We start from the raw sequence: 26,670 nt of genomic DNA on the forward strand, positions 1-26,670 counted from the left end.
AGAGTCCTCCCTGGAAGGGAGGAGGTAGACCTCAACTTAAGGCTGGCGGGGGAGTGTGCGGGAGCTGAGCTCTGGGGCCCAAGGCACTGGGCTCAACTCCTTCTCCCTCCCTGTGTGGCTGGGCTGTCCCTGAACTTGAGCTGCCTTATTGGTTTGAGGATGCGTTGTGATATCCATACCACATGTCTGCTTGTTGTGAGGTTACAGCACAACTTGAGGAAGTGTGTGGAACGTAGTAGGTGCCCAGCAAATGGCTCCTGCCATCCCCTTGAAGTGAATCAGGTGCAGGGGGAGGACAGTGCCCCAGAGAACGCTGGTGCGTCAGAGCCGGAACCATGTGATTAGTCACAAGGACAGATGGCGATGGAGCACTCGTTAGTGTCTGCTGCGTTAGGTGGTGCTGCCCACATCCTCTGTCTCACCGCCACCCCCAGGGCCCGATGCGTTAGTTACTGCCACATCCCCATTTTACAGAGAAGCAAACTGAAGCTGACGTTGGAACCTTGTCTAAGTTAACCGGTTAGAGCTGGGAATCAAACCCACGTCTTCAGTACTCTCAGGCGCAGCCCTGTCCTACATTTTAAGGGCGGAGAGATAGTCCCGGAGAAGGTGGCCCTGGGCGCCCCACCCCTCCATGCAGGCAGATTCAAGGCTTCTCTCCCAGGAGGGCTGAGGGGGTGAGCAGGGGACTCTGGGGTCAGACAAGCCTGCATCTGGACCCTACCGGGAGCTGGATGACTTACTTGCTTTGCGTCCTTGGGTATGTTCCTCAGCTCTGAGACTTCTCCTCACCTGCAAGATGGGGATAATATTCACTCCCTGGCCAGGAAGTGAGGACGAACCCCGATGACCTGGCTGGCTGGCTGGTGTAGCACCAGTGCCCAGGGCATGGGCAGTCCCCGCCAGATTTCTAAAACAGTTGTGCCTCCCACCATAAACTCCCTGTCTGCTGTTGACTCAGGAGAGAACATGTTCTCTTCCAAACTCAGAACCCCCCACCCCTCTTCTGCCCCCCCNGCCATGAGGGTGCAGCCTTCAAGCTGCTGCTGGCACGGCCAAGGGCTCACATGAGATGGGGACGCCCCCCCACCCAGAGTGCAGGCAAAGGCACATCGCAGCCCATATTTTGAGGGGGATTTCGTGATCTTCATTTTGTGTTGCCATCAGAGGAAAGTAAACTGCGGCTCCTGGCTGCCTGGGAAGGGCTGAGCTCCTGCCAGGGCCGCCTGTGGCTGGCACCAGCCCAGGCGCGTACCCGAGTCGACTGGGGGTGCAGGCAGTGTACACACAACGGCATTCCAGCACACGCATGACCGGCAGCACACGGAGGTGCCGCGGCCGCGGCGGCATCCACCTTCCCCTTCTCACCCCTTCCCTTGTCTGGGGACCCTGCCTCTTCCATTGTTTTCAGATCACTGTGGGTCTGAGCCTGTCTTCTTTCCTGGTTTCCTCATCTCTCTTTCTCTGACTCTCTCTCCATGTCTCCCAGTGTCTCTGGGGAGCCCCATGGCTGCCACTCTGTGTCTCTCCGTTTTTCTCACTCTCCCTCCCTGCTTCATCTGTGTCACACCCTATCTCTCTGACACTGTCTCTTTCACTTCCCGGTTCTCTCTGGGTCTTCTGTTTCACTGCTTCTCCAACTCTCTCTCCGTCCCCATCTGTCTCTATATCTGTCTGATTCCCTCTCTCTGTCTCCATATCTGTCTGACTCTATCTCTCTCTGTGTCTCCATCTGTCTCTTTATCTCTCTGTCAGCCTGTCTCTGACTCTTTGGGTCTCTCTTTTTCCAACTACTTCTGTCTCTGTCCTTCCTGCCTCTCTCTCTCTCTCTCTCTCTTTTTTTTTTTTTTCTGTGACACTCTCCTGGAAACGCATCAAAGACTGAAGTGGCCGGATTTCAAGCGACAAACAGCACTATACCCAGGATCCAGCCCCCTCCCTGCACGGCTGCCTTCCTCCTCCACATCCCCTGTCACGAAGAGAAGCCTATTGTGTCGGGCCCAGGGAGTTCGAGTTGAAGGGCCCGGGGGTCTGCGCCTCTGACTGCTCTGAGCTACTTCCCCATTGGCTCCCAGCAGCCTGTGCTCAGCAAGGGCTGAGCGACAGGAGGAGGCTCTAGTCCATAAAAGGGGGGGGGCGAGGCACCAGAACTGCCATTCTGAGGGGCTTTGGTGGTGCTCACAGCCGCCTCTTTGGCACTTCCTTCCCAGACAGAGTCAGGGAGACCCCTGGGCCACCTGCCACCACCCTCCGACCTCCTCGGCCAGGAGCTGCCCAGGGACAAAGAAGAGCACAGGTAATATCCAGAGGGGCAATGAAATCTCTCATTTGATTCTATCTGTTTTTCCTGGTCCTATAGATCTGGGGTTGGGAGGGGGGTGGGTAGGAGCTCGGGCTGGGGGATTTCAGCTCTGGGTCTGAGAATCTGGCAAATGTAGTTCACAGTTACGAGGCTAGTTTACAAACGGCGGATGAGGCAGTATGAGACTGGTGGTTCTTCGGAATTTCCCTCTCGGTGCAACCCCGGCTTTAAACAGGTGGGTACCTCCTCTCCCAAGAGGACCACCCTCAGTGTTAGCTCCAGGGTCTTCTTCGTCCCCAAGCAGTCTGCACACGCGGTACCCAGGTGATGCCCTGGGTAGAAGAAGTGAGTTTAGCCACTCAGGGCGGTTTTAAAGGTCAGTGATTCTCACTGGACTTTGAGAACAAGGTCTGGGGGGGACGTTAATGAGATTCAGGGCTCTGGCATTTACCAGGTGGAGTGTACATCAGTGTACAACCAAGTTCAGCCTTTTCATTCTTTTTTGGACCGTGTTTAATTGCTGACAGGGTGCTGGCTTGGGTGTTTCCTTTGACATAATTTTACACGGGAATGAAGTTTGAGGTTATTTTGTTGGGAGGAAATGGGGAAAGAGAGTGACAGCATGCCAGGAGACTGAGGCTTAGCAGGGTTTTTCTTGTCGATTTTACTTTGAAAGGACTTGTTGCTTTCATGTAAATTATAGCCTGAGAAGTCCAAGTTGGGCAGGGAAGAAGGCTCAGATGGGAAAGCCATTTGCTCGCTGGTAAAGATATCCACGTTCAAAGAAAGTATTATAGAATCCTAAAGTTCGACTCTAACGAAAAAGCTGATGTGCTCCAGGGAGAAGAAAAAAAGGAAGAAGAAGGGGAAAAAAAAGTCTGGTGACGACATAAAGGTTGAATAGTAAATTCTGTGACCTTGTACTTTTTCCTGGGTATCTTTTATCTAGAATCTCTCCAAGCTTTACAAACATTCCTTAATTAAGTCTCTAACCTTCCCAGGGGAAACACTCTCTTCAGGTTATTGGATCTGATTTCAATTCCCTTCCCACAGACTGCAAGTCTTCATTACCATCTTTCTTCCAAGGGTTGGTAAAATATACAAGTCTTTCTAATTTGACAGGCATTCCAGTCAAGATCCGTTGCAAATTTCAGAATGTCAATCCTCTTCATCNTCTTCCCTCTCTTTCCCCCTTTCTTTCTCCCCTCCATCCCACCCCACCTTGCCTTTTGTTCTATTTTTACAGGTCATTTATCTCCAGGCTTTGAGATGTGCGTGGGGGAGCTGTTGCAGCAGCCCAGGGGTGAGCTGAGCTGCCTGGGGGAGGTTTGCGTTTGCTGACTGGCTCTCAAGCCCACTGCTTTGCCCCAGATGAGCTAAAGGTGTGATGGGTGGCAGGCAGATCCTGGGATCCTGGGTCTTGGCTCCCAGCTGGGAGTGGGATGCCACAGTGCTTCCTCAGGAACCCAGCGTGCTTTAGCAGAGCGCAGAGGGATTGACTCTGGGGCTGTCTGACAAATTTGCAATCACCATAAAACAAATGGAAAGGGATTGCTAGGGTCTTGAGGTAACTCCCGGGAGCCAAGAATGTTCCATATATTATCTAAATGTGTGTCTCACAGATCTAGGTTCAAATCCCAGATCCCGTCAGTCATTTGCCGTGTGACTTGGGGACAAGAGCGGAGTGTTAATTTCCTCATCTCCGCAGTAAGGTGCTACTATTCACCTCCTAAGGTTACTGGGAGACTCCCACGGGACACTGTAATATGTCTGGCATTCAGTAGGTACTCAATAAATGCTAGCGTTGACTGCTCAAGTGCTCGCTGTCCACCGTGACAATGTGTTATAACATCCTTCATCATCCACTCCATCAGGCCGTGTGCTATGGCCAGAAGTGTCTAGATACTAACATCTAGTACCTCACTTTGTGGGGTTGGCGCTCTTCTCCCCTCCCCAGGCCATGCTGTCCACACCAACAGAAGACCATTTCTTCCTTTGTCGCCTTGGGATCATGAAGTCTCTTCCTGATCGATCCTCCCTGCCCACCCCCCCACTGCCTACCTCCTTGGGCCATTCTTGCACAATTGTTGTATTTATTAGATGTCTTCCATCATTCTAAGCCGGATCAATAGTTGGTGGTTTGATTTCAACGTGTGTCTGAGAAAATGCAGGCAGCTAGCTGATTTCTCTCACCGTTTTTTGCTCATCCCAGGCCATAAATGTTGGTTAATCTCACCGCATCTGACAAGGGCTAAAAAGATTTCACTGAGGCTGGGCTGGCCATTGTAGAGGGCAGTAAATATTTCTGGAGACACCCAATAAGCCCAGGATCAGGCCCTGGAGATGGAGAGGTATCCTGGGTCTTTTGATGTTGGGCCTCATTAATCCCTCCCAACCCAGGTCCAGATTCATACCCTGGCAGGAGGGTAAGGAGCCTGGGTCCACAAAGCACAGGAGGGTCCTGGAGGCTTCTCCCTGAGGCCATCTAGCTGTCCCATGGCCTGAGTGGGAGGCTGCGCATGGCAGGCACACTCATCATATTTGTCCACCATCATTTGGCTCTTTGACCTGTTACTGGACAGTTCAGTTGAAGCGGAGAAGGGTTTAGTGAGCAGTTACTATGTGGCTGGGTCTCTGGTCCACTGGAGGAGGAGGGATTGATATTTGTGATTCACACAGTAGATCAAGGCCCTGAATCCAAGTCCACTTCCTGTCGTGCCTCCCCCGCCCCACCCCACGTCCTCTGCTCCTCCTTCTACCTTCTCCCTCTGGTTCCCGGCACCTCTGCTGGCTGTGTTGGGTTTCCATCGTCTCTCTGCTTCTCTAGTGTCCTTATCACTTTCTCTGTGTGTGCAAGAATCCCTGCCACTCCTCTGGGTGAATGTACATGCGTGTGTCTCTTTTTATGTGTATGTCTCTCTGTCTCCCTCTCTGTCTCTCTTTCTGTCTACATCTCTTTATCTCCACCTCTCTCTGGCCCATCTTCCTTGGCCTTTCTCCCCATCCCTTAATCGCATCAAATGACAAAGGGTGAGGGTTTCATGTGACTCCTGCTCTTAAAAATCATTCTTTTAAGGGGCTCCTGGGCGGCTTGGCTGAGCGTCCGACTCTTAATTTCTGTTTGGGTCATGATCTCACAGTTTGTGAGTTTGAGCCCCGAGTCTAGCTCTGCACTGACAGTGATTGCGGAGCTGGCTTGGGATCCCGCCTCCCTCTGTCCCTCCCCTGCTCATGCTCTCTCTCACTCTCTAAATAAATAAATACAAACTTAACATACACGTAAAAAAAATCATTCTTTTAGAAACGAAGTTAATAATCCCACCATGACCACTGAGTGCAGGTTTGTGCTTCACTCTGGTCCCTGAACAGCACATGGCCCAAAGGAGGTGGCCGGCCTGGCCCTTGGTGTGGGCCCTCATCTATGCTCTGGGCTCTGAGGTTTTTTTGTTTTTGTTTTTGTTTTTTACAAATAGTTTATTGTCAAGTTGGTTTCCACATAACACGCAGTGCTCATCCCCACAAGTGCCCTCCTCCATGCCCATCCCCCCTCCCCCCACATCCATCAGTCCTCAGTTTTTGTCAGCATTCAAGAGTCTCTCATGGTTTGCCTCTCTCCCTCTCCCCCACCATTTCCCCCCTTCTTCTCCCCCACGGTCCTCCGTTAAGTTCTTCCTAACCCTCCTATACGTGCAAACATATGATATCTGTCCTTCTCCGCCTGACTTATTTCGCTCAGCATAACACCCTCAAGGTCCATCCATGTTGCTACACATGGCCAGATTTCATTCTTCCTCATTGCCGTGTAGAATTCCATGGTATAGATAAACCACATCTTCTTGATCCGTTCGTCCGTTGATGGACCCTTAGGCTCTTTCCATGTTTTGGCTATTGTGGAGAGTGCTGCTATGAACACCGGGGTACATGTGCCCCTATGCATCAGCATTCCTATATTCTGGGCTCCGAGTCTTGCTGGACTCCGTGGAGGGTTCACTTTCCATCTGGAATCCTACCTCCTCACCCCACCGGGTGATAATCCATTCCTTATTAATGATCCTGAGGGCCTCACGGGAACAGCGGGCTTCATTCTCAGGGTCTCCCTTTGCCGGCCCCCAGAGACCTCCAAAGGTGAACTTTGTGTTTTTGGATGGGATAACACCCCAGAAAACTGTCTCTGAGACTCTGTGTGCCCATCTGGAAAATGGAGCTAATCGTGCCAGCCTACTGGAGTCTCCCGAGGGTGAATGTGCGGTAACTGAACTGAAGTGCATAGCAGTGAGCTTGGACCCAGAGCATCCCAGCTATGCCAGGCATGTGCTCAGGACCCTGGGGCCTTTTGTCACTTGGTCCTCACTCTTCCCACCCTGAACCTGAGCCTATGACAGTAGCATCTGTTCCGGCAGGGGTGAGGGGAAGCCAAGGACCCGGCACAGAGCAGCTGTGTGGTGCGTGTCAGCTGCTGTGAGGTGGGCTGTTGGAGGGTCATGGAAACGCTAGCTCCTCAGTGCGAGTCACGGCCTGGGTGTGGGAGGCCCCCACTCTGTCTCCACTTCCCTCCTGACTCATGATGTGACCTTAAACAAGTGACTTCATTCCTACCTTTTCCCATTTCCTCTTCTATCAAATAGGGATAATCATATGCAATAAAGTGCTGGGAGAGATAATTGCAATGTTAAATCAAGCCATTATTATTCCATGCTGGCTTTTTAATGCTTGCTGCTCCTCTGAGCCCTCTGACTACAATATAGAAATATTGCCAAGAGGAGAGGAGAGGGCGGGTGGGCAGTCCCTTCCCTTTCAAGGAACTCTGGGCCCTGGGTAAGGAAGAGGGCTCCTGCGCGCTGGCCCTTTAAGTGATGCCGTCTGGGGCAGCCTTCCTGCAGGATAGGGGGTGATACAGCCCATTTATAGACTAGAAGTGACAAGCCCAGGCTCAGGGAGGAGAGCAATCCTGATTTTTCCCAAGAAAGTCAGTTTCAAGGCTATGAGAATCATCAGAATTAGACAATGGTTCTCAAATTGATGAAAGCAGGGGTCAGCACATCCATAAAAGACCAGCTCGTACATATTTTTGGCCTCTGGGCTGTACAGTCCCCATTTCAACAGTCCGTTGTGCTTTGTAGCACAAAAGCAGCCGTGGACAATAGTAAAGAGTCGGGGAGGGGGTATATTTGTTCTTGAGGTTCTCCAGAGAAACAGGATGCGTACCTAGAAAGAGATTTAGTAGAAGGAATTGGATCATGCGATTATGGTGGCTGGTGGGTCCAGAATGTCCTTTCCAGTCAGGGGAGAATCACCCACCCTCCCCCCTGGTCCCTACGTCCCTCACTGGGCCCATCAGGCAGTGGCTGAGAAAATGCTTCTCAGACCTGCAAGGAAAGAGGGTTTTCCCTTGGGTGGGTTGTGAGGAGCCCCCCTTCCAGACCCCTGAGTCAGTGAAGGAGGCCCCTTCCTCCCCCTGGGACATGCACGCTCTCTTGGGGGTCTATGCCCCTGACACTGCCCCTCAGCTCACCAAGGGGGCTTGTTGCCCTGTCTCACCCCGAGAGCATCTTTTTCTCCTCTGCTCATCCCAGATCAAACATGACTCACAGGCAGGGCTACTACCTCTGATGCATGACTTCACGCAAAGCCCCAGAGCAAAGGTGAAATGGGCTCCCTCAGGACCCATCTGATGTGACACAATACTTTGTTTAGCCAACAATAAGGAAGGAAATAAGATTGCTTCGGAAAATCTCAGGGCTGATGTGTCTTTTTCAGAGTCACCTTTTAACCCCGAGAGATCTGGACAGAAGCCGAACTCCCCCTTACGGACGTGGCCAACCTCTCCTCCCCCAGCCTCAGTCTTCTCCTCTGGACAAAGGGTATAAAGACACTCACTGCCCCCCGCCCCTGGCAGTGGTGAGGATTTAGAATCGTGTGTATAATGGTAATGCACAGCCTGGCACCCAGTAGGCTCTGGCGATGCAGTGGCTTTGTGATTGGACTAATGTCACCATGCATAAGGAGCCCTCAGCCCTGCCCAGCACACAGTAGGGCCTCCGCATGGCAGCTGATTCATTCAACAACTTTTTTTTTTTTGAGTTCCAACTGCGTTCCAGGCCTTTGCCATCACTCCTTTTCACTGTCTTCTTTAGCCCAAGAGCCGAACAGAGCCACATCCTCTCCAATTACGTGCATCATAATACCATCAGGTACCCGGCCAGGTCCCCTGGGTGTGCTCTCTTCCTCCACCCACCCCCTAAAGTATTATTATTAGCCCCTTTATGTGACTGAGAAAATGGAGACACAGCCTTGTTAAGTCATTTTCCCAAACTGGTGGTAAGTGATGGGCCGGGATTTGAACCCACATAACGAGGCACTTGGTGATCCGGCTTCAGGGTCAGGAAGGTGTGGGAGGCGCCCCTCTCTTTTGTCTCCAGCTGTGCCCCTCTGACCCCACGCTGCCTCTCCAGGTCGTTAGAGACAGCAGTTCAGGGCCAGCAGACTCAACTCTCAGGGGCTCAGCAGTGGACGTGAGGGAAGCTGGTGGGCGGGGACAGTGGTGACCAGGCTGCCTGTGTCCCTTGGGGTGATTGTTGCCATATTGTAATGCAGGCCTGACGTCTCTGGAACTTCCGATTTTTAAAGGTATGTTGGAAATTAAGATTTTGAGATGTAAAAATTTCCTAATTTAAAAATGTTGGCAAGAGAATTAAAAAAAGGAAAAATCCCGGTGCAAGTCAGAATACCCAGTGGCCATTTACTGCATTTGTCCTGCAGGCCGGTCACTCTGAAGTTTCTGGACGCTTGCATGTACAGGGAGAGAGCTGCCGGCTGGGAGGAGGAAGCCAGAGGCCCCAGCCCTGCCCCACCCTGCCTGACCTCATCCCTGCTCTGACCCTCCCTGGGCAGCCCTCTCTCTGCTTGATCCCCCATGCTCGATCCCAGTTCCTCCTGGGAGACCCACTGAGGCCCAGGAGCCAGGGATGTGACGGTGGGACATGGGGGTGGGGTGAAAGGGGCTTTGCTGGAGGGCAGCCATGTCCTTACCAAGGCCACGAGGCCACAGCTCAGATCACTGCCTTGAGCAAGTCAGGGGAAAAAAAATCAAAGCCTCAGAATATTCAGCACGTGACCTATTTCCTTCTGTCTCTCCTGCCCCCAGGGCTTCCCTCTTTCTGTCTCCCTTTCTCCGTCTCTCTTGTTAGTCTATCTCTCCCTCCCTCTCTCTGTCTCCTCTCTGTCAGGACCATTTTTCACTTTTTCCCTCTTCCTCGCCCCACCCCCCCCTTACCCCATCCCTTCTTCCCTCTTCCTGTCTGCCCTCTTCTCTTACTTCCGCTTCCCTCCCCTCCCCTGGTCCCTGGTTTCCTTAACATTTGCTGAATATCCATTGGCAGTGTTAGTTTCAGACAACTGCAGACTCCTCGAACTTTCTCCGGGGGCATGGAGATGTGTGTGTGTGTGTGGAGGGGGGGAGTTCAAACTAAGCTTCTCACATGGCCAGGACGGTTCTGCTTATTCACTCAACAAACCTGCATGGAGCTCTTCGTCTCATCCGAGCCCCGTGTGCCGCGCTGGGTGCACCATTCACTCCTTCGTTCATCAATCCTAGACTTCCTTAGTCTTCCCATTGCATTAGAATGGAATGCAAACTCTTCACCTTGGTCTACAAGGGCCAATACTCTCTGGCCACAGCTCATCTTTCCGCTCTGTCTGCCCCAGTCTGCTGCCTTATGCCCCCTCATCCACGCTGGCCTCCTTGTCATCTTCCAATGCACCACACACCCTCACCTACAGAGATAAAGTCCCTCCTGGGTAGAGAACTCAGAAGCTAAGAGGCAATTATGTGATAGAGCCAGCATAGGTGACTGTGGGAGCTCACGGGAGAGGCCCAATCCAGACCGACTTCCTGGAGGAGGCAACTGAGGTTGAATTTTGAAGAATAAGAGTTAGCCGGTCAGAGGGAGATGGGAGTAGATGGGTGGGATGAGAAAGGTGTTCCAGGCAGAGGGAACCCCTTGGGCGAAGCTTGGAAAGTGGGGCCCACGGGGCATTCATGTTAGAATTGCAGGTGGGTTGGGCCAGACCCCCTCGATACAAATCCCAGCTTTGCCATTTACTAGCTCTAGAATCTTGGCAGGAAACTCAGTTTCCTTATCTGTAAGGTGGGCACGGCAATAGTACCCACCCCAGATGGTCGCTGTGAGTAGAAATGGGTTTTTTAGAATTCACGAGAATTGCTCAGAACATCATGAGTATGTAATGACCATCTGGTGAGCCAGAATTATTATTAAGTATAAAGTTAGCGGATGAGAGGATCGGCTGCCGACACTACCTTTGCCTGGGACAAAAAGGATTGCAAATTGGGCCTCCTCCCTTGGCAGCCAAGCTGTGTGTGAAGCCTGTGGCCAGGAGTTAAGAGTGTGGTGTACACTCTCCTCCCCCACAGGTAATTCGCTGCTGATCATGTGGAGGGTGGGCAAGCGAGGTAAGATGGACCCAGGTCCACTTTCCTGGCCTTTCTTCTCGGAGCCTCCCCGCTTAGGGGAGCACACCTTGCTCAGCCTCAGGAGGATTCTCACCTTCAGTCATTGTATGACCTCAGGAGGCTCACCAAGCCTCTCTGAGCACCCGTTTTCTCATCTATAAAGTGGGGACAATGATACCCACCCCTCAGAGTTGGTGGGTGGATCGAAAATGAGATAGAAGTTCAAAGGTCCTGTGCGTTGGGTCTCATGGAGGTACCCGTGATAATGAATTAAAGTCGCTCTAGAAATTGTAGTCATTAAGGGCACAAGTTTGGGGAGTCAAGCGGAACAGCCTTGGACCTTCATTGTTGGCCACAGGTCTTGGGTGAGTCACTGAACCGGAAGTGCCCACCTCACTGGGAGGGGTAGATGGGATGATGGACTTGCAAAGTCAGGGCGGGGGGGGAGGGGGGGGCTGTGTGCTTTGAGGGGAAGACCAAGCTCTGGGCGTAACACGGCGCNCCCCCTGAGCAAGCAGGGTGGTTTGCAGGCTTGGGAGACTTGGATGAGGAAGGGAGGACAATGTCCCTGCGAGTGGAGTGACAGGTGTCAGGCTCTAAAGACCAGGCTGGGAAGAGCCTGGGGCCTCCTGCCCGGAGTGGGGTGTCTCAGGGGAACTCCCCATTTCAGTTGGGAGAACGGTACTGTGCTCCCATTTGAATGGCTTTGAGCCTTGATATTTGGATTCTAAGGAGTTAATTATGAAAGGAAGGAAGAGCTTTTCACAGACTGAATTCATGTGCCTAGCGACTCCCGAGTGCCTGCTATGGGCGGGTCGGGATCCTGTGCTAGGATACGGCGGGGACTGTGACAGGTAGCGTCTGCGCCGGTAAGGAGCTAACACTCCAGTGGGGGAGAACAACAGCGAACAAACACCTGATCCATAAGGCAGCATGAGATGGGGAGCGCTCCGATGCCAACAGAACAGGGTGATGTGAGAGAGACCCAGGAGGCCGCATCAAAATACAGGAGTCAGCACACGCCTCCCTGGCGATCTGACATTTAATTCATGTAATTACAAGCAGGAGCGAGCCGTGTGAAGATCTGGGCTAAGAGTATTGCAGAGGGAGGGACGGGAAGTGCAAAGATCCTGAGGTAGGAGGAAGTGGAGTATGTTTGAGGAATGCAGAGACGGAAACAGGACACAACTCCTGCCTTCATGGAGCCAAAGTCTGAAGAGCCACATAGATATTTACCAAATAGAGGAAGATTTTGATGGAAGGGGCACAAGTTTCAGGGTGAATACAAAGGAGGAGCATCCCATGGAGCCTAGGAGATCCAGAAAAGCTGCCTGGAGGAAGTGGCATCTAACCTAGGGCCTAAATGGTAGGTAACAGAAGAGGAGAGGAAGGGTTTTCTAGCAGCAGGAATAGCATATGCAAAGGCCCAGAGGTGGGACAGGGCCTGAAACATTTATTAGGGGAATTGCAAGTAGCTGGATGTGGTTAAGGTGTAGGGATGGGATTGAGGGTGTGCCTGTCATTTAGGAAGAGGGCCAGGCTGACCTAGTGTGATGGATCTGATGCTGAATTGTCATGCTGAACTGGTCATTTTGGGGTAGGTAGGAAGGCTCCAAGAAGGAACTGGAGGCAGGAAGGCCAGCATGGAGAAGGTGTGGCTATGGACAAGGTAAGGAGAAGCATTGGGGTGAAAAAGGCAAATTCCAGGGAACTTTCAAGGCAGAAAGGACTGGCCTGGGGGATAGGCTGAAGAGTTGGGGACAAAGGTAGATGATGGGAATCCAGGAGAGCAGATGTCAGGTGCCTTCTGGCTTCGTGGATGGGCAAAGTGGGTATTGGAGGCCGACAGACCCAGGTCAAGTCCCAGATTGTCCACAGCCTCGCTGTGCGGGCAGCCACGTCTCCTTGAGCCTCAATGTCCCCATCTGTCTGATGAAAATTGTACAACCTGCCTCAGGATGTGCAGGTTGAATGCGAATATATAGGAAAGCTGCTGGGACGTAGCAGGTGCTCAGTACATTAATTCCCTTCCTTGACCCTTGGCCTTGGGCACCCAGTGTGCCTCCCAAGGTCTCTATTTTCCTGACTGTGAAATGGGAATGAGAATGTTTGCCTTGCAGTGTCGGCCGGAGGAGTTGGCAGGATGGCTCAGGACCCGACACAGGGGAGAGGCTCACAGATTCATTTCCTTCTTCTTCTCCCTCCGCAGGAGGAAGAGCTGAGACAGGATGGTGGGGCAGCGGCTGGTGCTGGCTGCCTGCCTCTTCCTGCTCCCCTCCGCCACAGCAGACTGCCTGTCCCGGTGCTCCCTGTGTGCTGTGAAGACCCAGGATGGGCCCAAACCCATCAACCCCTTGGTAGGTTTCAGGATGCCTGGGTCCTACACCTGCGTGCAGAAGGGACCGTCTGAGTGTGGAGCTTGGGTGGCTGTGTGTCTGTCCTGTACACTTATCCTGCCTGTGCAGGACATGTCCTGCCCTGTCGTCAGCCTGGGCACCTGAACTCCATCCCCTACCTCGGACCTCACCACCCCTGGCTCACTCAGGTCTGGGACCCACACTGAGGTTTCCAGGGAATGTCATTATTTTTTTTTTAATGTTTTTTATTATTTTTGAGAGAGAGAGAGAGAGAGAGAGAGAGAGAGAGAGAGAGAGAGAGAGACAGAGTACAAGCAGGGGAGGGGGAGAAGAGAGTATGAGACACAGAATCCGAAGCAGGCTCCAGGCTCTGAACTGTCAGCACAGAGNGAATGTCATTATTTTTTTAATGTTTTTTATTATTTTTGAGAGAGAGAGAGAGAGACAGAATTCAAGCAGGAGAGGGGCAGAGAGAAAAGGAGACACAGAATCCGAAGTAGACTCCAGGCTCTGAGCTGTCAGCACAGAGCCCGATGCGGGGCTCAAACTCACGAATCATTGAGCTGAAGTCGGACGCTTAACCGACTGAGCTACCCAGGCACCCCTGGGGAGTGTCATTATTGAGGCAGTGCTGTCTTTGGGAGTTTGTAGCCTGATGTAACTTTTCAGGGCTTCTTACGACCAGGCTGATGGGCACCTCCAAGTCTAGTCCTTCCTGTGGAAGGAGCGCCGTCCCCAGCCTCTGGTTGACAGGATCCAAGCCTCAACCCCTCTCCTGGTCTCACCATCTCTTGGCCCATCCCTATTGGCTCTGCTTTGAATCAAATTCCCCCATGTGTCTCTCCCTCGATGGCGGACAGGTCAAGGTCCCAAGGGTGCAATGGATAGAGCACAGGCTTTGGTTCTGCCACGTTCTCATTCTGTGACTCTGGAACCTCCCTCTTTGAGCTTCAGTTTCCTCATCTGCAAAATGGGGGTGATTCTGTAAGAAAAAGACACGGCATATTAAACACATGATTCTAGCTGCTCTTCACTGAGATGCATGCCGTGTGCTGCGTGCTGCCGACACAGGACCACAGCGGAGCACGGTGGTTAAGCCTGAGAACTCCTGGCAGCAAGCTGTCTGGGTCCAAGTTCCAGAATTGTCCAGTCTCGTCATCATCGTCCTCATGGTCACCATCATGATCACATTTGACGCCCCCCAAGCACTCCTGTGAAACGGAGACTATTGTCCCTCAGGTTTGATGAGCCCTCAAACCCCTCAGTGCGTTCTTCCCACCATCCTGCCTTGCTTTGGTGCCTCTCTAGAAAGTGTTAAGAGCATCCTTCACACCTAGGAAAGGTTGGGAGAATCAAATGCTCCCTCTGGAGTCAGAAGTTGAGGAGGATGCATGAGCACCACACAATGCTCTGGGAAGACCTTACTTCCAACGTTGGCATCGCCGTTTATAGCCACGTGTCCTTGGGAGAGCTGTGTCACCTCTCCACGTGTTTCCTCTTCCACTCAGGCACAGGGTCACCTGCCTCAATGCACCTGGAAGGCGGGGGGAGATTGAAGTGGGAAGCCTGAAGTTTAGGAACAGCAGCTACTTTTGATTTTCTCTGACATTGGACAAGGGACTCTCTGGGACAAGGGGGTGCATGTGGCATGACAGTTGGATGGGGGTGCCATTACCGCTGTGGTTTCTTTTGGGATTTGCAGATTTGTTACCTGGAATGCCAGGCTGCACTGCTGCCTGCTGAGGAGTGGGAGAGATGCCAAAGCCTTCTGTCTTTTCTCACTCCCTTCACCTCCGGGCTCAATGGCAAAGAAGATTTGGAGACCAAGGCCGCTTTGGAGGAGCTGGCCAAGCTTGCTGGGCCCTTCTCGAAAGAGCTTGAGGAAAACAGATTTCTTCTCCGCACCCCAACAGAGGAGAATGCTCTGACCAGGAGCCTGGTGGAGAAGCTCAGGGGTCTCTCTGGCAGGTTGGGGGAGGGAGACGAGTCTGAGCTGCTGGGGGACACCCAGCTGAATGATGACGCCACAAAGGCTAGAGCACTGGGTTCCAATGAGGAGGATCCCAAGGAGCAGGTCAAACGCTATGGGGGTTTCCTGCGCAAATACCCTAAGAGAAGCTCAGAGGTGGCTGGGGACGGGGACGGGGATGGGGTGGGCCACGAAGACCTGTACAAACGCTATGGGGGCTTCCTGAGACGCATCCGTCCCAAGCTCAAATGGGACAACCAGAAGCGCTATGGGGGTTTTCTCAGGCGCCAGTTCAAGGTGGTAACTCGGTCTCAGGAAGACCCCAATGCCTACTCTGGAGAGCTTCTTGATGGGTAAACCCCTCCCCGTCATGCAGTTGAGTCAGGAGCTTCCCGTGACACCCTTCCAGATTGGAGTACCCTCATTCATCCTGCCTTATACCCCCCTCCCTATGCTCAGTTCAGCATTGTCTGCAAAACATTCAAACCCAGCCTGCCTATTTTCTGTCTGGGGTGCAGGGTTTGTCTGGGGTCAGTGGGGAGAAAGGATGGAGGTTCCCCTCTCCAGTAGGCTCAGTGCTTGGCTCCAACTCAAGGCCTCTGAACTACTGCCAGCAGCAGCTTTCGCTATTAATCCCTCCACCCCATTAATGTGACCGCCTTCCCACCCCGTTCCAGGACTCCAGACTGACTTGTTCTTCATCCTTCTAGATAAATAACAAAACAAGATAAATAAACAAGTAGAAATCCTAACACTTCATCCCAAACCTTAAGGACCTCCTGGTGCTCCCCACTTCAGAGACGGACGCTTTAGATAAAACGCTCAAACACTGCATTTTATTGGAGCAGGAATTCCTACGCTGGAGAGTTCAGTCCTCCAGTGGGCAAGTGTTCAGTTGTACTCTCTGTGTTCTTGTTGTTTAGAAACACATCTCTTGAGGAAACGAGTTCTTGGACTCCAGCCCATGTTGGTACCCTGGACAGCACCCAACTCCTCGCAGAGAGAGGAAGGGCGCAAAAACCCCTTCCAAAATGGTAATGAGAGCAGTTCTCCCACTGAATGCTGAAATGATCAGGGAGGGAGAGAGACAAACCGATTTGCTCTGTGCAACAAACTCAAAATGTGGACCAGTTCCCTCAGCCCTCATTAAACTAATTAAACAGATCGCTATCACACTCCTACCCCAGGATGAACTGAAGCTGAGTCGAGTTGATGAGGTTAAGCGCAACCATGTTCTTGAGCAGCTGAATTGGCCGCCAAGAGTCTTAACCATCTGGCCAAACATATGCATTGGGCATTGGGTGAGGAAATCCGGAAGCAACAGCTAGAAAGACAAAAAGGACATCTTCAACCCTTGTGATGATTCTTTCCTCTTAATGTCTCAGAATAAAACCAGAAAGGGGAATGAAATGATTAAGTGCTTGAGGCCAAATGAAACTCCTTGATTCAAATAACCCAGAATCAGAGGCAGAGACCTCCAAATTCCTCGGTTTCAATCAAAGTCTCTCTCTTTCTCTCTGTTGCTCTTGCTCGTTCATCCCCAGACACTGTGGTTTGGTTTGTGGGTCCAGGAGGCTGGGCTGGATAGGAAAGGAAACGGTCTTGAGTTCAGTCAATATGTGTAAGATGCTACCGAGTAGACCTCTTTGCGCGCAACCCCCAGGTCTCTCATGATGTTCTGAAATGTGTAGATTGTTTCAGGGTTACTTTGTGTGCTTATAAAAAATCCCACTTATGCAATTTGCCTAGAATTTGCTTATTCCTTAGTCGGCCTGTGTTATTTCCTACTCCTCCAATGCAATAAATAAAAAGAAGATGGTAATGATTCAGGGTGTGTATGTGTGCGCCTCAGTCCCCCAAGTGTGAAAAGACCATTTGCAAAAAAGAGTGCTGGGGAATGAAAAATACACACACACACACACACACACACACACACACACACTCATGTCAGAAAACTAAATGTAGGATAACAGAAAGAGCAGAAACTTTAGAGTGCCGTAGGCCTAAATTTGAGATCTGTGTAATGTTGAGTAAGTTATTGGACCTCTCTGAGCCTTAGTTTCCTCTTGTGTAAAAGAAAGACCCACCTAACTCTCAGAGACTGTCTCCTATGTTGGATTACCAAGGCAAGAGGGACAAATTTTCCTAGACAAACGTGCTAGTGATGAAGGACTCTCTAGAGAACAGATGGCACTTTACTAAAGTGACATGCTTTATGAAATTGCATTGAGGACTAGGCACCGGGGTGGCTCAGTCAGTTGAGTGTCTGATTCTTGGTTTCAGCTCAGGTCACAATCTCATGGTTCATGGATTTGAGCCCTGTGTCCAGTTCTGTGCTGACAGCACTGGGGCCTTCTTGAGATTCTCTGTCTCCCTCTCTCTCTCTGCCCCTCCCCTGCTCACTCTCTATCGCTTTCTCTCAAAATAAATAAATAAACATTTAAAAAATGACACTGAGGAGATGTCTCAATCGGCTCAAAAGGGCTAATGTGACAGAGACCCATTTAGTGGCTCCAGACCTTATGGGTCCCATTTGGCCACTGGTTTTCTGTGTGAGTTCATATAAAACATAGGGTCAGAGGGGTCTCCTCCCTTCAAGGAAGAATTAATTGAAAGCTTACTGTATGGTAGGTCTTTTTCTAGGTGCTGGAGGTATAGGAAAGGAAAATGGACAAGATCTCAGCTCTTGTGGAACTTACAGTCTGTGGTGGGAGATAAATAAACAAGTAAACAACAATAGAAATCCAAAATTAAAAGTTAAAAAAGTAAATAAAATGTAATGAATTTAAATTTAAAATAGTAGTAATTATTGTGAAGGAAACAATTGAGATTTAGTAATAATGGATAATAGGGGTAGGGGAGGAATATCCCTAAGGTGTTCAGGAAATCCTTCTTGGGGAATATTCCATTTGTGCTGTTCATAGGGTCATCAAGTTGGAAGGAATTTAAGGTTGGGATTATTTCCTCCAACTACCTATTCTGTGCCAAAATTGATACACTGAAAATAAAATTTAATCTGCTTGAATGCTTTCACTGAATGTGATTTCACAACATATTGCTACTCCTTGATGATTCAATGTGGGGAAGTTCTTTCTGTATATTGGGTTGAAATTTAGGTTTCTGTCACTTTAATGCATTGGGTCCTGATCTTGCTGTCTGCCAGCCTTTCTAGCAAGAATTTCTCTGTTACTTGCAGACAAATGGCTTCTAGCTATCTCAAATACGTTATGTGAACAAAGAAAACACCAAGTCATTTGTTGGCTCACATATGTGAAAAGTATAGGGTATTTAACTTCAGTTGTAGCTTGATCAAGGGGCTCAGAAAGAACACTGGAACATCTCTAGCTCTTTTCTCTCTGTGTTGGATTCAGTCTAACTCCACATGCATTTAAGATGCTGATGGCAGCTCCAAGCTATACTACATGCAGGTTCAGGTCTAGGATGCTATTTTCACAGAAAATTCCCATCAAAGGTCCCTATACCTCATTAGCTCTGATGGGATCATATGTCTAACCCTGAGTTAATGCCAACCGTCATGGACAGGTTAATGTGATATGTGGATTGGTCAGGACTGAACTACATGTGCAGTCAGGGGTTGATTCCACCCAACTCAAGATAGTTGGACCAGAAGTGGGAAAAGGGAGTGTCTTTTGTTTGTTTGTTTGTTTGTTTTTGAGGACAATTGGAGCATGATTTGCAGTAGGAGAAAGAATAAATGCTAGCTCACCAATCAGTAGGTGGTCACCTCCCTAGTGAGAGAAAGTAGCTGGGTGGGAACTCGGGAAAGCTGGAGAGTGTATGTCATGGGACATTTGGGCTTAGAGTGGCTGGATTTGATTTTTTTTTTTCAGATTTGACCATAGAGATCTGAATTTGCATTTCCTCCATGTAAAGAGATTTTTAAATTTTATTTTTTTTATAGTTTATTTTTGAGACAGAGAGAGACAGAACAGGAGTGGGGGAGGGGCAGAAAGAGAGGGAGACATAGAATCTGAAACAGGCTCCAGGCTCGGAGCTGGCTGTCAGCACAGAGCCAGATGTGGGGCTTGAACCCACACACCGTGAGATCATGACCTGAGCCGAAGTCGGGCGCTTAACCGACTGAGCCACTCAGGCGCCCCAACAAGACATTTTTTTAAAAAAGACGTAGTGAGTTGGGACAAACAATAACATGACTGAGATGAGACAAATCACTTTCTTACCACTATTTTGTGACTTATTTCTAAATCTTTTTTTTAATAAGAAACACTTTTGTTGTTGTTGTTGTTGCTGTTATTGTTTAAATTTTCCCCATATGCCATGGATTCCAGAAGGCTATTGCTCTCTGGATTCCCTTTATGGACTCATTTCACCTAGTCAATGAGGCATGGCCATGTAAGGTAGAAAGAACATGGCTAGGGGTCCCAGAGACCTGGGCACAGATCCCACTTTCCTGGTTGGCTCTGGGCAAGCCACTGCACTTTGCTGCACCTCGGTTTCCAATCTGTTGGCTGGGGGAGGAAGATACTGACTTCAGGAGGCAAGGGCTCAGTAACATAAAGTCTGTGATGCACCTGGCACAGGAGAGGCGGGTGACCCAAGTTGCCGCTCATCTTTGTGCGTGGTGCATGGTATTCCAGATGTCCCCTGAGTGAGGCGTACAACTGTTGAAAGAACAAAATTCCCTTGATGATAAGAAACGGATGCAAATTTAAAAAATTGCTTTACTGAGCTGTAACATATGTGCTAGAGAGTGTACTTAATCTTTTTTTTTTAATGTTCATTTATTTTTTGAGACAGGGAGAAACAGAGCATGAGTGTGGGAGGAACAGAGAGAGAGGGAGACACAGAATCGGAAGCAGGCTTCAGGCTCTGAGCTGGCTGTCAGCACGGAGCCCGACGCGGGCTCGAACCCACGAACTGTAAGATCATGACCTGAGCCAAAGTCGGATGCTTAACCGACTGAGCCACCCAGGCGCCCCCAGAGTGTACTTAATCTTAAGCATGCAGCTCAGTGGGGTCTAACATATGCAGACACCCGTGTGACCACCACTCAGATCACAACATAGAACATTTCCAGCACCCCAGAAGGGAGATCATGTTTTTTATGAGCTGTTTGAGGGGGATGGAGAGCAAGCCAGAGGAAGAATTAGAACAAAAATATCGCAGACTCTGCGGAGTACTGATTCTTTGTCCATGTCACCAAGGCCACTGTGCAGCGATCACAGAGCAGTCGTTGGTTAAGGGATGCCAACGTCCCAGTAACCTTAAAAGAGCGTGTTACTAATAAGCACGCCGTTTCCATGACAACGCCATACAGCATCAGCAGCGAGGAAAGTCTGGTTATAATGATCATGACAGTCATCATGATCCCGCGGATTTGGATCGCCCCTCCCCCGCCCCCAACTCCAAGGCCTTCACACAAACGAGCCCAGTGATGGGGCTTGTCTATTAATTAAAGGCCCCAACATGAAGACAACAAAAATCCCCACGACAGTGCCAGGAATAATGGCTCCCTAATAGATGTCATTTCGGCATCCTTGATTCATGAGCTGGGTCCGTGTGGACCTCCCATTGTAGCTGCGGAGATTAACAACAAAGATTTATAATTACTCTTCTGATATGTAAATTTGCTCATAAGCCGCGCCCCCACCCTATTTGTCTTGTCTCTGTCTAACTTAAGCCAAGTCCATTATTTTTTGTCCCCAGGACTCCCTCGTTCTGAATCGCTTTTGACATTAGTTTGCCATGTGACAACGCCTACCTGTCTTGCTCTTAAGCTCCCTGTTATGCCAGCACAGCTCCCAAAGGACCCGTCCGTGTTTGTGGAATTTGAGAATCCTTTCCTGTCCCTGGAAAGATCCTGTGGGGTTTGGAAGGAGCACTGGACTGAGAGTCCAGGGACCTGTGTGTTGCCCACCCTGCTAAGTGGCCGTGGGGTGGGCTCTGAATGCTCTAGGACACAGTTTCTCTTTTGTACAATGAAAAATGGAAAACAGGCAATATCCTAAGGGCTTTGGTCCTTCCCAGAGCTGACACATGATATTTGTTCTAGCATCAAGCACTGATTCAGTAAATGATGACTCTCAGTTTCCTTGTCTGGAAATGGGGGCGGTGATTTCTACCTTGGCCGGTGGTGGGGGTTACATGAGAAGATACAGGGATGGTGCCTGGCTCCAAGTTGGGTGATCAGTGCCAATACCGTCCCAACTCAAATCCATCCAATCAACTTCATGAACGTTTACTGAGCAACTGTTGTATACCCTGCACTGGGATAGGGGAAGATGCTTGGGGGGGGGGGGGCGTGATTAAACAGAGTCTCTACATCATCGGGCTCACTTTCTAGGGGGAGACCAATCACCTAGCAATTACCCAATGGGCCAGTGTTTCCATGGCCAAGAGTGCTATGAAGGAGAATAAAAGGGTACGAGATGCAAGTGATGGCAGATGGGGGAGGCTCAGGGCGGGTCCTGGAGGTCTCTCTGGTCGGGGAGGACATTTGACCAGAGGTGTGTAGGAGGTTATGGGGGGGAGCTTTGTGTGCCTCTGGGTGGAGTCAGTGGGGAGCATTCCAGGCAGGGGAGCAGCACGTGCAAAGGCCCAGAGGAGGGTGCATAGTCACTGTGTAAAGGAGAGTCAGAGGGCTGAGGGGAGGGGTGAGGGAAGAGGGTAGATGGCAGAAGGCAGAAGCTGACAGGGCAGGTCACAGAGGGCCCTCAGGACTCGGCGGTGTCCCGGTGTGCCCTGCCCTGTGGACTTACCAGAGCCCCCTTTCCTCTCAGAGTGCCCCAGTTTGGGCAGCGTATCACCTTGTTGCCTCACGTTCGGGCATGGGAATAACCTTGACTTTTGCTCTGGCTGAGATAGGAAGGCTGCAGGGTCTTGAGCACAGGAGGGACACTATCTGAAGCACGAATTCAGAGGGATTGGGCCAGCTGCCGTGTGAGGAGCCGGCTGCAGGGAGCGTGGGGGTCATTCTGTGGTCCTGTCCACGCACAGCACCCTCCAAGGTGAACGTGAGAGAGGCAGGAATGACGCAGAAGCTTTGCTCCCTTGGGATCGACATCCCTTCTTTGCTGCCACCAGCAATTGGCACCAGGGCCGTGGGCAGGCAGGGGCGAGCTCTCAGGACTCTGCCAGAGGCGTTGGGGGGTGGGGAACTTAAGAAGCCAGTCTGCACACCCAGCCGGCAGCAAACCCCACCTGCCCCGCCCCACCTCAGCCTTGAAAAATGTGGCCTCTGTAGTTTGGGCTTTGTGCTTCAGAGGAATAAAGCTCTGAATCGGGACTTACTTGTCTTACATCAAGATGCACCATTGGAAAGTGTTTACAAATAAGATTGTATTTTAATGTATAAGGGGATATTGCTATTCAACTTCCTTATTGATTTTACAGATTTTAACAGTGTCCCATTTGGAACCACTTGAAAAACTCAGAGAAGCATCAAGAAGTCTTCTGTGAAATGAGCCAACAGTCAGGGTTCGGATATCAGACGTTTACGGAGACTCCACTCTGGGCAGAGGCAGCGTGGGGGGCAGACCACATACGACCTTCACCGTAAAGGAGTTTCCAGTTCAGCAGAGAAGACTTGATGCAAGCAAATATCTGTGGAGAATACAGGAGGAGTTACCCCGGGGAGGAGTGGGTTACACAGTTTGCCGCAGGTGTGGAGAACAGGGGCCTGGCCTGATGGTGGTGCTGAGAAGGCTCCCTGAAGCCCTCCCTTCCTTAAAGCTGAGATCTGAAGGAGGAGCAGGAGTTAGCCAGGCGTGAGTGCAAGTGAGTGTAGGGCAGGTTTCCAGGAGAAGGGTCAGCAAGGGCAGAGGTCCAGAGGTGGAAGGAGCCCTGTGTGCATAAGCATCCGGAGGAAAGCCAGGGTGGCCGTGCAGGGACACCAAGAAGGAGCTTGATCACGCAAGACCTGAAGGCCATGTTGGGAATGGCTCTACTTCAAGAAGACAGGAAGCAAGTGGAGGATCTCAAGTAATGAAGTGACATGGTCAGATGTGCTGAATCAGAGTTTTCTGGAACAAGGTGAGGCATAAAATATTTATATATTAACCCACAACGAAGAAAACAATACCACCATTGATCCCACCCCTTAGAAATAGCTGTGTTGCATGTCGTGATGCACCTCATCCCAGGATGCCTTCTTTGCTCGTCTCCGAACACTGGATGACATGCTGTCCTCATTTAACACTTGTGTCTTAAGCATTTTTTGTGCATTCTTCATACGTGCCATTTCCAAATCTACATAATCACAATAGTTCACAGACTGCATATACCATAATTTACCCAAGCATTTCTCGATGAGCAGAGGGGCTGAACATCCCCATCTGTCTGGAACATTCATGAGATTGTGCCTTTGCTCTGGTGTCGTCACAACACCTCTTCTGTTTTTAAGAATCCTGAGTGACTCAAGACTTCCACTAAAAGTCACTAAAGTCACTAAAAGTGACTCACTTTTAACAGAGTCCTGATCGAAAGATTATATGGGCCTCTTTCCTAGGGGATATGTTTGAGTTGCTCGTGTTATTATTAATATTATAATGGGCGCCTGGGTGGCTTAGTCAGTTAAGCGTCCGACTTTCGCTTAGGTCATGATCTCACGGTTCGTGGGTTCGAGCCCCGTGTCGGGCTCTGCGCTGACTGCCAACTCGGAGCCTGGAGCCAGTTTCAGAGTCTGTGACTCCCTCTCTCTCTGACCCTCCCCTGTTCACGCTGTCTCTCTCTCTCCTAGAAATAAATAAAACATTTAAAAAAAATATTATTGCACCGCAGTTGTGGATAACACCATGGTAAGTGCGTCGCAGCCAGCTGGCTTAAACAAACCACGCAGTCACCACCAGACCTTGCTGAAAGCACACTCAGAATTCACCTCATCTTGTTCCTTGAACTTCAGACGTCCACGTGCCTTCTGCCGCAGACCCACTACCCCCACTACCCTGTGTTTAATGTCTGTCTTTCATTCGACTTCTTTTTTTCAATACTTCTGTGAATCGGTTGATACGGGAAGAAACCTTCCTGTCGCTATCATCACTGGGAAGCCAGTATTCAATTCTATCAGTAGAAGGGGCATCACAATGAAGTCAAGGAATCATAAGGGAGCAGCCATGGGCCCAAGTTTGCTGGAGACAGGAGGAGAGGAAGGCTTGCACGCATCAGAGGTTGGCTGTTAACGACTGTCTAGCATCGGACGGAACCTCTCTCTCTGATAGAATCAGGTCGTGAAGACTATGATAACCTTTCTCCTTCTGGGGTTTTGGGGGTGGGTATAGCGGGGCCCCGTATCGGTGAGGGCTGAGGTAGTCTCAGATCGTGGCTTTGTGTGCGGTAGGGAGTTTGGAGTTTAAGGGTCTTTGGTGTGACAGTAGCATGGTTATACCGGGTTTCCACGTAACAGATGCTACTCTGTCCTGAGCCCTGAACTGTCACCTGACTCACTGGCTCCCTCGTCACTCATCATGGGGACACACAGGCCGGCTGCCTGTTCTCCCGAAGAACATTCTCTAGAGAATGAGACAGTAGTGAACCAGTAAAACCCCATCTTAACTTCATATAAATTAAATGCTGTAAGAGCTTTGAATTTAAAAAAAAAAATTAATAAACTTGATTTTAGTTTTAGGTTTATAGAGAAATTGAGTGAAAGTACAGAGTTCCCATACATCGCTTTGCCTCCACCAATGCATACGGCATTCGCTACTATTACCATCTTGCATTGGTTACGATGCATTATGATGCGATTGTTATAACTGGTGAGCCAAATGCGGATGAGTTATTGTTTGGGTTCACTCGTTGTGTGCATATTCTACGGACTTTTACAAATATGTGAGGACATGTATCCACCACCACAGAATCATATAGAATAATAGTTTCATGCCCTAAAACTCTCCTGGGCTCCACCGGTTCATCCCCTACCTGGGCTCCCCCCCTTTAACCCTCAGGGTCCTCTGTTTTTCTACTGTCTGCATGGTTGTGGCTTTTCCAGAACGTCACATAGTTGGAATCATAGTATATAGTATGTATCATACAGATAATATATAGCATGTAGCCTTTTCAGACTGGCTTCTCTCACTTAACAATGCATTTGAGCTTCCTCCATGTCTTCCTGGCCTGAGAGATCTGAGATTTTACTACCAGTGTTCTGGGAAGTCTTAAAGCCGAGGGTGGAGGGCCGAGAGCTGCAATGTTTGGAGATATTATCTTAGGGAGTCTCCCATGGGGTCAGAACACTGTGTCCATTTGCAGACGGGAAAACTGAGGCTGAGAGCCGGAGAAGGCTCACAGTCCCTGTCTAGCTCCACTTTGGGGATGCTGTCACACGGAGCGTGGGGAGAGAGAGATGCAGAATCCGAACGGAAGACGCAGAATATCTATCTGAGTTGAAGCCGGGCAGACATCTTCAGAATTCAATTAGGCTATAAGGAGATTAGCGAAGGAAGTCAGCTTTGACCTCCAGGGCAGAGGGTGGGCGGGGCAGGGAGTGTGTGTGGGAGGTTGTGGTTTCAGATCAGACAGAGGAATTAGGTAATGGGCATGGCCAGAATCTAATTGCCCAGAAGACCAACCTCTTTAGAGGAAATGGAGTCCCCTGTTGTCATGGCAACCAATTAAAAAGGGCTCAGCCGGTCCATCACAGCAAGAGACAATCACCCTGGACCCTGAGGTATCGCATCCCAACGAGATCTCTGGGCAACAGGTGCGTCAGGCCTCATAACCATGATGAAGTTTCTCTCTCGTGAAAAAGTCAGAGGCCCAGGGCTGTGTTTTATTTAGCTTTTGCTGCATAAACAGACCGCCCCCAAAACTTAGTGGCTGGAAACAACTATTCATTTCTCCTCTTCTGTGTGATGGCGGGGCACCTCCCCAGCGGGCTTTATCTGGGCTTCTTGCAGCTGCTGTTAGCAGGAGGCCAGCCTGGGCTGGGTGCTCCCACGTGGCCTTTCTCTTGAGCCTGGCAGCTGGTGCTCCAGACCTTCACCGTGTGGCAGGCAGAGCTGGCTTCCTCCCATGGGGTCTCAGGTCAGCACTCTCAGGGGGCAGGCGTGGAAGTTGCGTGGCAATCGCCTCACCTAGGAAATCACCCCAATGCCGTTTCTGCCTCATTTTCCTGATCAAAGCAAGCCACAGGACCCGTCCAGATTCAGAAAGAAAGAAACATACCCTTAAATAAAACATTAAAAAGGGGGGGGGGGGGNGTGACTCCCTCTCTCTCTATGACCCTCCCCTGCTCACGCTCTCTCTCTCTCTCTCTCCTAGAAATAAATAAAACATTAAAAAAAAAAGAAAGAAAGAAATATATCTTGATGGGAAGAGAGCAAGGTCACGTTGCCAGGAGGCATTGAGATGGGAGGGATTGCCGCAAACGATCACAGGCTGAGACAGATGTCCTGCTCTGCCAAGTCATCCGAACCCTGGGGTCCCTCCTGCTCACCACTCCCCCCTCCCTAGCGTGAAGCCCTGGTCCTCCAGGTCCACGAGAATAGTTAGACGCTGACTACCACACCCAAGGTCCAGCTGGGAGATTGGAGGAATAAACAAAACAGAGGGAGAAAGAACACAAACACCAGCTGTCTTTTCAGAAGGGTGGCTG

The 26,670-nt window shown here is 50.4% G+C and overlaps 1 protein-coding gene across 1 annotated transcript; it reads left to right on the forward strand.

Moving 5' to 3' along the window:
* Positions 1 to 1,642: 1,642 nt before the first annotated feature.
* Positions 1,643 to 16,923, forward strand: PDYN (prodynorphin). The gene is made up of 3 exons (XM_077766885.1): positions 1,643 to 2,296; positions 12,982 to 13,129; positions 14,832 to 16,923. The coding sequence occupies exons 2-3, from the start codon at positions 13,001 to 13,003 to the stop codon at positions 15,453 to 15,455; spliced, it is 753 nt and encodes a 250-aa protein (XP_077623011.1). The 5' UTR covers positions 1,643 to 2,296; positions 12,982 to 13,000; the 3' UTR covers positions 15,456 to 16,923.
* The last annotated feature ends 9,747 nt before the right edge of the window (positions 16,924 to 26,670 follow it).

This window comes from Crocuta crocuta, unplaced genomic scaffold (genome assembly GCF_008692635.1).
Source record: "Crocuta crocuta isolate KB4526 unplaced genomic scaffold, BGI_CrCroc_1.0 scaffold15, whole genome shotgun sequence".
Lineage (NCBI taxonomy): Eukaryota > Metazoa > Chordata > Mammalia > Carnivora > Hyaenidae > Crocuta > Crocuta crocuta.